This window comes from Nothoprocta perdicaria, unplaced genomic scaffold, assembly GCF_003342845.1.
Source record: "Nothoprocta perdicaria isolate Ctin4 unplaced genomic scaffold, notPer1 scaffold_208, whole genome shotgun sequence".
Classification (NCBI taxonomy): Eukaryota; Metazoa; Chordata; class Aves; order Tinamiformes; family Tinamidae; genus Nothoprocta; species Nothoprocta perdicaria.
This window is the reverse complement of record NW_020455294.1, coordinates 1,096,931-1,109,555: the sequence shown is the minus strand read 5'-3', so window position 1 is coordinate 1,109,555 and position 12,625 is coordinate 1,096,931. Positions and strand designations below refer to the sequence as shown.

At 37.1% G+C, this 12,625-nt stretch overlaps 1 protein-coding gene across 1 annotated transcript in view; it reads left to right on the top strand.

Moving 5' to 3' along the window:
* NALCN (sodium leak channel, non-selective) overlaps positions 1-12,625 on the top strand; it is a 206,297-nt gene that overhangs the window by 97,580 nt on the left and 96,092 nt on the right. The window contains exons 10-12 of the mRNA XM_026038354.1: positions 57-188; positions 7,063-7,230; positions 12,241-12,432. Of these exons, the coding sequence (XP_025894139.1) occupies positions 57-188; positions 7,063-7,230; positions 12,241-12,432 (492 nt within the window). The remainder of the gene's footprint in view (positions 1-56; positions 189-7,062; positions 7,231-12,240; positions 12,433-12,625) is intronic.

The window sequence follows — 12,625 nt, the reverse complement described above, 5'->3', positions numbered from 1 at the left end:
TTTGTTTCGTCAATGTAATAGAACTTTGACTCATGATTATATTCTTTTTTCTGCAGAAAATGATGAGGTCGTCAGTGTTTCATATGTTCATACTAAGTATGGTGGCTGTAGATGTGATTGTTGCTGCTAGCAATTACTACAAAGGAGAAAATTTCAAGAGACAATATGATGAGTTTTACCTAGCCGAGGTGAGTATATTGAAATCACTATCCAAGTATTTATTTATCAAGATAAGCAAAAATTGAGAATGTGAATGTCAAGTACATTTTAGTGTGTATTTTTTCCCCCCTTTAAGCATTCAAAGAATTCTTTGCTAAGTTCTCCTGTCTAACAGTGTCTGACAGCCCTATTTTACAATCTTTTGAAAGGTAATTTCCTCAAACAAAGTGTCAGTTGTAATGAACTGAGGCTTAAGTATAATATCTGCAGGCAATGCATGGCTGTGCAGTTGCTTATATTCTCTCAGAGTGTAACACTGAAAAAAAAGATAGCTTTAAATATGACAAAAGAGTCTTTAAAAATATAACACCTCTCTCTAAAATCTTTATTCAGTTAGGCACTTAAGCTTTTACTTTGTTATAAGCTTATCCTTATCCATAACCAAAATAATGTTCCAAATACTCTGTAACCTCCAGAGCACGCTGCAAAAGACATTTATTCAGTTTTGAATCTGGAGAAAGAGGAGGTTGTGCTCCTGAACCACTGAAATGGAGGACAAAAGTTTATTTGTATGTGACATTTGGGCAGAGAGCTGGCCTGAGAGATTAGCTGTTTGAGGATTTTACTGTAGTGCAAGTGATAAGGAGCCAAGAGTCTTGCATACTTGTCCTTACAGAATTATTCAGTTTTGAACAAAACACTACTTGAGTTGTTAGTACTAATATATAGCTATAATTTCTTTTTCCTCAGTCAAAATTGAAGTCTTGACTTTAGGTTTTCATGTTAAAAATGCTCATCTCAGCAAGTACTGCGAATTGTCACTGCATCCAAAGATCAAGAGTCTGTTGTTGAGGGCCACAGAGTCCAGTCCTCTGAAGACATTGACCACAATTTTCTAGACTGAGCACCTGTCTGACTTCATGATCACTGAAGTTCTCATGTCTTCAGATACTGCATATCCTGATAGATGTATAGATGCAACATCTACACTGCACATCTAGCAGAATAGCAGAACAGATACTGCTATTAAACTGAAAAGAAAGAGCTTTGAGTGTACCTTAGGGCCTCAGTTCCTGCAGACAGGCATTGTCGTGTTAGAGAGTAAGACAACATTTTTTTCAGCCAATAAGGCAACAGAGACAGTGGCAGAGGCAAAAAGACTTGTGCTCTAGGAGTGGTAGTGACAAAATTCATTTGTGAGCTATGTCAAAGTACACAACTTGAAATACTTTGATCTGTAATGATACAATGTTTTATGAATCTCCCTCTTGTGATAACTTCAGCTTATAACTTTTTTTTTATTTACATTAGCTCTAGAATTTGTATCTGATCTCTTGAAAACTTGTGAGAGACTTCAGTAGTTCTGGAACAAAAATGAGATCAAAGCAAAGTTAAAGGTATCACATTGGAGCCAGTACAAAATGTAGAGACATCAATATAGCATCATTCTCTGCTGTCTCTCATACCCTTGGGGATAGCAGAATATTGTAGGAACATTGAGTAAATGTTGTCCCAGCACCTGAAACAAAAGCTATCTCCACTGATAAAGATTCCTGTATGCCTATATGTTAGGAGGATATGTGTGAATGATAGTAAAAGCAACAGTCTATACAGATGAAAGTATCTACTCCGGCTTCCTGCTCCTTTCCTTTCTTTTGACTAGTAGCAGAAGTTAGTGACTAAAAAGAACCCTAAAATGTYGGGATGAGTCACCAAGACGAGTATGAAAGTTGATTATACATTGTTGCTCGCTGGTGACTTGTGCGTTTGCTTCCTCACTGAACCTCAGGATCCTGACATTGAGTATAACACGCATGGCCTTATTTCTTGTCTTAGAAAAATAACTGACTTTCTCAGTATTTATATAAAGTAAAACACTTGTGCTCCTGGACCTTTGAGTTCTAGGGAGGAATATATGAACATATTCTGTGTTCAAATACCTTTAAAATGACTAAAGTCAGAGTGCTTGAACACCTTAGCGAAGTCAACTCAGCGTTAAAGACAGACCATTTGCCAATATTTGCCACTTTAAAATTCCTTTGTTCCATACATTAAACAATCTTACCCTATGCAACGCAACAGACATGGGGCAGAGTGTCTGGAGAGCAGCGCAGTAGGAAAGAGTCTGGGAGCGTTGGTCGACATTCAGCTGAACATGAGCCAGCAGTGCGCCCAGGTGCCCAAGCCAATGGCCTCCTGGCTTGTATTAGGAACAGTGTAGCCAACAGAACCAGGGAAGTGTTCATTCTGCTGTACTTGGCCCTGGTGAGGCCACATCTCGAAYACGGTTTTCAGGTTTGGGCCCCTCACTGCAAGAAGAACATTGAGGTGCTGATGCTCCAGCACCAGTCCAAAGAAGGGCAATGAAGCTGATGAAGGGACTGGAGCACAGACCTTACAAGGAGCGGCTTAGGGAGCTGGGGTTAGTTAGTCTGGAGAAGAGGAGGTTCAGGGGAGACCTTATMGCTCTCTACAACCACCTGAAAGGAGGTTGTAGGGAGGCAAGGGTCAATCTCTTCTCCAGACCAATTATAGATAGAACAAGAGGAAATGACCTCAAGTTGAACCAGGGGAGGTGCAGGTTAAGAAGAACTTCTACACAGAAAGAGTAGTCAAGCATTGGCCCGGGTAAGTGGTGGAGTCACTGTCCCTCACAGTGTTCAAGAAATGTATAGATGAAGCACTTAGGGATATGATTTGATAGGCATGCTGTTGAAGGGCTTAAAATTGGACTCTATGATCTTGAAGGTCTTTTCCAAMCATAATGATTCTATGATTCTGTGATCTTTTTTAACAAAAAAAAAATTATCAAGATTTACTATATTGAATTAAGCCCAAATTTTAAACAGCTGTCTACGAAAGAGTAATTGTAAAATCTGTAATCTTTATCTCAAGTTCTAAAAACAGTATGACAGYGAAAGAAGATGATCCTGGGAATAAGACAGTGGAATAAAACCAAGACATTTTGGATAATTTTCCCCTATCTTCCACAGGTTTTAAGATATCTGTGACCTTCGTATTTTCTTTTCATAGACATTTGTGTAGTGAAACTTATTTTAATCTCCTAGACCAGGATTGAAAAGTTAAAATAGGATTAAAGTCTAAGACCATAAACTTTTCATGGTGGACATGAAAAAAAAAAAATGGAATCTGGATTTTGTAACAAAATAACARTTATTCTATTTATATTCCAAATAGGAATGTAATGAAAACCCTGTGTGTGCTATTTCTGATGCAGCATATAGTATAATTAAGCCTTTATTAATCAGTGCTAGAAATATTCTCTTCAACATCTAGTTGCAGTTTAGATGCTTTTTTTGACAAAATCGCTTGCCAGGGTTTTAATAATTCAAGTTGAGTACATCATGTAAACCAGAGAGTAGTATTTTTGTCGTATGAACAGTCTCCGGATTTCTTTAAAGATAGGTTTTCCTCTCTGTGCATAGTTTGAAATACTCTTTTTGCAGCGGGAAGACTAGATTTTATACCTCTGATGCTTTTACTGTAGTAACTATAAAAATCAAATAAGAACAAGCCCCAAGTCTCTTACGGCAGAAGGTATAAAATACAGCAACAAAAGGGTAAAAGAGTCAAAAACAGAAATCCTGGGRCAGATGGAAAATTGATAAGCCATTTTCAACTCCTTGATTATTGTGAAACTTGTTCTTTGCAGCACAGGGCACACAAGGATAAGGCTTTAAGAGCCTTGAAGAGGCTGAATATTCATGCAATGCAGGCTATTCCRCAGCGGTTGGCTTGTTTCCTTGGCAAGGGAGCCTGGCTGTAGCAGGCTGCTCTGCATTTTCTCTTAGACCAGGCTGCAGAAAGCTATCCCTTCGAAAGGAACTTTCTTGAGCAGTGAGGATTCTCAGTGTTTAAGGAAATGGCCAGACAGATTAAAGCAAACATATACYGCTCCCTGAACGGTTATCCAGAAATCATCTTGAAAGTAGCTGGCCTCAGGAGCGGTCATGGCCTGATATAAAAGCTGYATTCCAGCAGCCCACAAGTGGCCTAGAGTCATAGAGGTGTCTGTTTGAATGTAGTAGACAAACCTAGCTGAAATTATTCAGATACCCAATAGCAAAAAAATAGTTGGGAAGAGATGACAGACTTAGGAGGGAAAGAGTCAGAGGTTAAACAAGAGGAAAGATAGAATTGAACTCTAAACCCTGATCCCACTGGTTACATAATTTAGTATACCCAAAAGTAATAAGAGGATCCAACAAGCATTTGAACTTCTGTACCTCAGCCTTGCAACAAAGAAAGGTAGCATCTGAGGGCCTCAGAAAGAGTAGAGATCCAAATTTGGTGAGATTCCATTTTGATTCCTATAGAAAACATTGATATTGCCTGCTCAGTATTTAGATAAAATAGAGGTGCATGCTTGTTTTTCATGTGATTGCCGTACTGCCTCCCATTAAAAAGGTGTCAGATTGGAAATCTTATTGAGGACATGCAACATTTGTCTAAGGACTGCTCTGAAGGTCTGAAAACAGTGTTCAGAAATGGTGCTCCTAGTTTCTTCTTGCAGTAAGTCTGTCTCCTTGTACTGATGCTTCTGTGAAGCGTTTTTCCTCTCCCTGCTGAAGGAAAGAGTGCAATGTCAAATCTGGTAGTAAGGGAAATTCTAGACATGTCTCTTGATCCCACTGTTCCTGCTCAGAAGAATTCCCTTCTAAGATTTACCAGTTGCGTGATAATCTTTTAAGGAATCCACAGCTTTACAGAAAAATGTCTAGATCTGACATTATTGGATGTTGGCTGAAACTGAGTTCTGTCTCTAAAGAAAAAAAAAAGTTAAAGATATATTGGCAAAAGTTAATGTTGCCAAGGTCAGCATGAGGACCATGCAACTGACTAAACAGTAGCCACCAGGGAAGCAATCCATTCCTGGAAGCTCCTCTTTCACCTCTCATCTCCTAATCTCATTTCCTTCTGCAGGCTGAGAACAAACAGATGTTTTGTGACASGGAAATTGGCAATCTGGTGGACAACAGTTGCCCAAGTTGTTATACCTGTGCAGATCTCTCTACTTTTTTTTTCATATGTTTGCCTTTTCGCTGTCTCTGCAGCAATGAAAGAGGGATTTCAGCATAAAGTTCTGTAAAAATTGTACTGTGTTTCACACCTGACAAAAAGTTCTAGTCAGATATTCTGAATCGTCTTCCCTAATTAATTACAAGGAAGGGAAAAAATACAAGCTCTGTCAGCAGGAAGACAGGTGTATAAATGTAATCAGATGTTATGCAAACCATTTGATACATTTTTAAGTGTTAGTGGTTTGAATTCCTTTGACAAGCATGTAAAATGCAAATGATCCTGCCCACACATTTTTTAGAATAAATTAAAATATACTTAACATCGTATTTGTTAATCTGATCCCTAATGGGAAGCCTATGTACCCTGAAGCGTATGTGTGTATTTAAATAACATTGTTGTTCTACCTGCTTTGAAATTAAATTCCAGCTGCTTCCTACTCCTGTTTTGTTTTTCCTAGTTCACCCTCAAAATCTTTTAGAACTTAATTAGATGTGTTTTGTTTTTAAAATGAGTTTTCCTTTAAAATTTGATAAAAGATATTCTTCGTTTCAGCTGAGATTGTCATGCATGTAATGTAGTTTCTTCAAGTTTGGTTCATTTTTCTCACTGATTTCTTTGAATTATAAAAGCAAAGGCTGAAAATCTGGCCAAATATATTTGATAATACGAACATGAGGGTATTCATGCACTATGTAACTGGGTGGGTGTATGTATGATATCACAGATTTGGTTGTTTGGGTTTTTTTTTAATTTCTTTCCTAATTTAAACTACTTTTGAGTGCTATAAAGAATTTTGCTTTGATTTAGTCATTTAGAGGATGTTTGAAGCCTGGTTGCTGTTTTACATGCCTTGGGGAAGCAGTATGGATGTGTCTTGTAGCAGTACTCATAAACAGCCAAAGGACATGTGAGCCAAAGGACATGAGCCCTGCAGTGTTTCGTTTCCATCCCCACTCTTGCTTCTGACTATCCTCTACACACAAAATATGTAAAACACTATTTAGCTGTCTCATAAAAGCCCTCTTTGGTGTTGGTGAATATGATTGTATTTCTGATCAACTGTATATTTTGAATCTTTAATAATTTCAGCACTTAGGCAAAGTCTCAGAGATTGCCAGGGTCAGAGTCAGGATTAAAATCCTGGTCTCTGGCTTTGTTATGCAAAATCCAGCAGACTTTACAGCCCCTAGCTGACTAGTAACACTTTACCTAAGAGGAGGCTATGCTCTGTTATCATTTGCACAATGTTTTAAAAGTCTTAATTGTAAATAATTCTCAGTTACCATAATGTCTCTTGAAAATTTACAGTATCAGATTGTTCAATTCCTGGTATGACTAAGATCATCTATCAACTATTGGAGAACAGAAATGGGATTAAGAGTTTGCCTTGTTTGTTTGGCACACTAGACCAAATTATTTAAAAGGAATAGTAAATAGTGGTTTGTCATAGTCAATTTTCATCATATTATCATAAGTTGTTTTCACAATAATAAATAATTCTAATGTTTATGTATAAATGTCTGCATTTACAGAAAGCTTTCAAGACATCAGATTATCATTTCTTTAAGATGTTCTGTAAACTTAAATTTTCATTTCAGTTCTATAGTTGTTAGCTTATCAAAGAAGAAATAAACGCCATGTAACATTATGTTACAAAAATCAGAAAAAAAACCCGAAAGTTACGCGTTCTTTCTTACACAAATCTATTATTCATTATTTGTTCTGTTTGTAGGATCAGTGTGTTTTCTAAATATTGTAGAGATCTTTGTTATACAAATCCTTGATAAACATTATGACACAGGAACTTTGATTTAATATAGAGATTTGAACCCATCTTTCTTCTTTTATATATTGTTCTAGGTTGCTTTTACAGTTCTATTTGATTTAGAAGCTCTCTTGAAGATCTGGTGTTTGGGTTTCACAGGATACATTAGCTCATCTCTTCACAAGTTTGAGTTGCTGCTTGTAATTGGAACCACTCTTCATATTTATCCAGATCTCTATCACTCTCAATTTACATATTTCCAGGTATGTTCAGTTTAGTTACCAGATTATATACTTTTTGCCCTAAATACCACAAGTAGCCACTAAAGGCATTATTGTTGTACATATTTCACTATGATTTACTTCCATTCTCAGCCTTCTGATATTCTCATTCATTCTAGTGATTCGATATGAGAATACTTTTAAAATTTTAGCAAAACCCAAAATCTATTCTTAAATATCTTTCATGGCTATTTAACAACCAAATTCTCTGTTCCTTCTCCATGAAATATTTGGGATTTCTCCAGCTGCRGGAGAAAGCAGAAAAATTCACTGCAGTGTGCTAGTGTGCTCTATATTGCTAATGAAAGGCATAAAATGTTGCCTTTCTTGAAAGAGACATTATTAATAACTTCAGGGAAATCTGCCGTGTGTGTGACTTGACAGATGAGAATTGTGAGTTAATACTGTTTATATACTTCACTATTATTCTGGGTTCCGAGAATTGTAGTCTMCAGTAAGTTAAACACAGATCCTTTGAGTGGTCAGAATAGTACTTCATGGTACTACCTGTTGTAGTTATTTCAAAAAAAAAACCCAAAAAACCTAAGGATTCATATGTGTCTATTATTTAGTAATGGATTGATGTAGTGAATAATTAGTAATAAGTAAGGTCAAAGTGATCAAACAGAATCCTGTAGATAAGCATGATTAGCTCTAATAGCACATATTATAATCAAGTGAGAAGGGACTAGAAAGTGATGGCCTTTTCAAACTCCTGCAAATCATGTCCTGTATTCCCTCTACATGTTCCCACAAACCAGGTTAAGAAACTCTTCCGTACTACAAAATCTATTTTGTTCTCTCTTCTGTTGTCATTTGGAGTCTTTAGGTGGTTATACCTTTGATTTTGCTATCCAAATGTGTAAAATATTATTATTCAGTGTGTCATAATGTTCCTAGCATCCAAGAATAGACTCTGTATCAAAAGAATGCTATCGCACTCTTATGCCAAAAGCAAACAGGAATGTTAACTGCAAGCTCTAATGACCATTAGCAACTTAATTAACAAGTTAATAGAATATTTATTAAGGCCAATTCTACTAGTACCTGATTATTTTTTTCTCAGGAAGTTTACATATAAATTATGGTCACACTAGACCAAATAAGTAAGATCATCACTAACTCATAGGATTAAATGTGTAATTAAGATGTAGCCAGATGCATTTGATTAGGTTTGCCAGTTTAAAAAAGCACTTGCTGTTCTGAGAAAATATTGGTATTTTTTTTCATGATATATGTCTGTAAGAACATGTTCCAAACATCTGTTCCACTGAAAATTTGGGTTGCATTTTTCAATCCAAATTCCCTAAGAGGCAAATGACAGTAAGGCTGGAAAATCCTTCCCCTTTGATGTCAGTGTGTAAGGGAAGCATACACCATATTCCCCAGCAATTAAGCTTCTGGGCAAGCTAGATAACACATTTTCAAATCAACCAAAGTCAAAAAGTCTTGCTTACATGGTTACATCTAGAGGTTAGGCAGATCTCCAGACCTTTCGATATTATTGATGACAGGTTAAATGTGTTCCTTGTCAGCCAACAAAAACAGTTACTGCAAATAGAAGTCCTATTTGACACATTCCAGGATAAGAATTGCTTTTTTTTTTTTTTTTTTTTTTGATTCTCTAGCTTTCCTCCTATGTATACATTTCAGGCTGCATTATTTATTAGTCTTAATAACACCTTTTACAACACATCATTCACTCTTCAGTACATTGGTCACTGCCCACCCTCCCACCTACCCTCCTTGCATTCACTGTTCATTCATTCAAAACAATTTGCAAAGCACTCTGTGAAAGAAAACGTCTATAATATATAGAAAAGCACTGTCTCATGGCTGTGATCTGCAGGCCTCCAGATCAGTGGAGATATGATAGAATCTGCGTATTTTAATAGAATTTGCGTATTTTAATAGAGGCCTGTAATAARCCTACTTAGCAGCAAGAAAGTTCAACAGAATTTCACATGTGATGTTTTGAAAAAGCAGTATAGTACTGTATGAGTCATTTTCTAAATAAATATCATCACCCTAAGAGATTCAGCCATTATTTATAACAAAACTGTGGTTTCTCTTTTGTAGTTTTCATCATGATTTGGTTTGCAAAATATTTTATATTTAATCCAAGTAGTGCACTTTCTAAATGTTTAAATTTAATACAATTTGCAGTCCAATTACATGGTATACATAAATGTTCATTACAGTGTACTTTTACTAGATTTAATTTGTCTCCTAAGGAAAACAAATGAAAGAGCAAACAGTATCAATAAGATTAGTGTGCTGCTTAAAGGTCAGGTAGAGCTCCCAAAAGGAAAGGGAAAAAGTAACACAAGCAATGCAGTTTATCTAAAGTGTAGCTCAGAAGATGGGTGACTTGAAATCTTCACCCTGCTGGAGCCAGTGTTGACACTAGTGTTGATGAGAACAGAGCCAGCAGTCACAGTGCAGGTGGATCTGGTGTGTAAGACAGCACCGTGTTGGCCCTTCATTTTTCACAGAGCCTGAAAGTTTCACTAATCTCACAGTGTGTCCTTGTCTTGGTAACCAGTGTCGCATACAGAGGTTAGAAGTGATGTGACCACAATGTCCAGCRTGAGTGTGAAAGAAAAGACTTCATCTAGACTTTTCCTAATGGTGTGGAAGTTTGCAAGAATGGTTTGGAAGTCCTCTCTATCTAGGTCCGTTTATAACCTATGAAGACAGATAGGCACTTCCTTGGAGTGACTTATCCCATCCCACACTGAGGTTGGGTTATGTTTGAAATGAATTGCTCTCTGATGCTGACTTTCTAGCTCTCTCTCCCAATAGAAAATAGAGCCCAGGTGACTAGCATRTGCTGGGCACCTGATTTGCACAGATGAGATGAATACCTTGCAAAATAGAAGATGTACATTCTTAGCAAAATAAAAGATACAATGAAGCCTTTCTGTGAACAACTGTCATATCATTCTGTCAGCCCATTTTCTCTTCAAAAGCAGCACAGTAATTATATTGGACTTGGACACAAGGTCAGCCTATAATTGCGCTGTAATTCCTACCTTTCAGTTCCAATATGATCTTCATGGAAATCAAAGATGTACCCTGGGCTAGAGAATCATTTTCTTTATATGAACTGCAGAGTGACATTAGCCCCATATGCTCCTGGGAGTTGTCTTCAGCAACTGCTGTAGCTGCCTCTGTTGGTGATGCTCCTTGCACTGTTTCTGGCAGCWTCACTGTCGAGAGTAGGAGGATCTTTGCTTTAGCAAAGGTAGACTCAGCAGTAGCAGCACCTGCAGCAGTCACAAAGGAGGTGGCAAGASCAGCAAATGGGTCAGGCTACGAGGTAGGGCCTCAGCAGAGTTCAACACATCTCACAATTACCAGTGTAAATTCTGAGAAGTGGAAAAATTATCATTGGCACTCAGATTTTCCCTCATTACGTATAGGATGAAATAGCAATATATATTCCCTTATCTAACTTGCTAGGTTATACAGTACACAATGACAAGAAATTGTGCGGTTATCCCTTTGGCTCACTAAGTTAGAAAGATGACCTGTGGAAGAAGAGTTGGCAGCTCTGTGTAACCCAATCTGGCAGATAACAGAGAATCATAGATAAATCTAGGTTGCATGTGGTCTTTCAAAACTATCTAATCCAGCCTTCTGCTCAAAGCAGAGCTTTCTTCAAAGATTGCTCAGGACTCCCCACCCAGTTGAAATTTAAGTAAGAATTTTTAACAGTGATGGGAATCAAACTTTGGAGCAATTTACCCAGCACTACAGTAGATTCTCAATTGCTAAATCAGGACAGATCTGTTAAAAAAAATGTTTTCTTTTCGCTAAGAGAAACTGTGGGCTAGCTGCAGAATGAAAAAGTAAGACTCTTGATATTGACCTAAATTACGCAGGTAGGGTTGACAAAATGATCGTAGTAGTTCTATTCCCAATTTGTTGCTTCTCAGTTACAGAGCATAAGTTGTTTGAATGCCCTGTCTGCTACACTCAGAATCTTAGTATGGYAAAAGGACCACACCTTATATTGAAGAATATGCTTTTATTATTATTAGTTTAATTTAGTCCTATATTTAAATTATTTATTCCAGTTACAGTGATTCTATCACAATTCAAATCAAACACATTCTAAATGATATGCAGACTTCATCATATCTGTGCTTTTTATGCTGTTATGCTCTCTCTTCCTCAATTCCTCTGGGTCCTAATGTACCACACAGTGATTCATTTGGGGYGCGTCATCTCTGTCCCAAATCCCTCACTAGGAAGAGGCTGATGTTGATGGTTTTTCCTCCTCGCAGATCTGCTTAAGGCCATTCTTACATATTTGGTAACATGTTGTAAACCGTAGTCTTTCTTCATTGGTCTGTAATTCTATGTTGCACCATCTAAATTTAGTTTTTATGAGATGTTTTATACGTTGTTTCTTCCATTACCTCTAAAATGAGCTGGATTCCTATAATGACCACTGGCCATTGCTGAGTTGTTTAGAGCCCAGGAATCTCCAGAATAGCCCTGCACCAGCATTTTCAAGACTTCTTGAAAGATCTTGAATGTACTTCTCCTGCTGCCTTTTATTAAACAGTCATAGATGTGCAAAATTCCTCTTTGTTGTATTACTATCTGTTTGTACAAAATATATACATAACAAAAGGCTTTGCACCACACAGTTGTAAGAAGCTAAACAAAAAGCTAAAACAACGCATGTTAGTGGTTACCTGCTCCTTGCATAACTGCTATTACACGCTAATACTGTAAAATTAGCATAACTGCTAATTACAAGCTCTTGAGTCAGACTAAGATAAGAAAAAGCCTGAGAGGTCCTCAGGGTTTGTGTTCTTAGCCTACTATACCACCCACAGTCTATTAAAAACAATGACTCCATGATATTTACAGGGCTACAAGTCCCTTCTTGTTTTTGAAGTCTGCTTCAAAAGTCTGCTGTTGCTGAGTGTAATAAATATAACAGTTAATGAATTTATATTTTCTCTTTCTTTGCAGGTTCTTAGAGTAGTTCGACTTATAAAGATTTCTCCTGCTTTGGAGGACTTTGTGTATAAGATATTTGGACCAGGGAAAAAACTTGGCAGTTTGGTGGTATTTACTGCCAGCCTCTTAATTGTAATGTCAGCAATCAGTTTACAAATGTTCTGCTTTGTGGAAGAACTGGATAGGTTTACAACTTTTCCACGGGCAAGTATAAGCAACATCGATTACTTCTTGCTTGTTATTATTTTCTCATTATTAATATATCMTACTTGTTATTATACTAGCAGTCTTACTTTCCTTCTAAGAACCATGAAGCAGAAACAATTTATGCAGAGGTGAGATAGTTGCATTTTCTGAGTTGTCTGTCTTTCTGTCTGCCTTCAGTTACGCTTAGGCT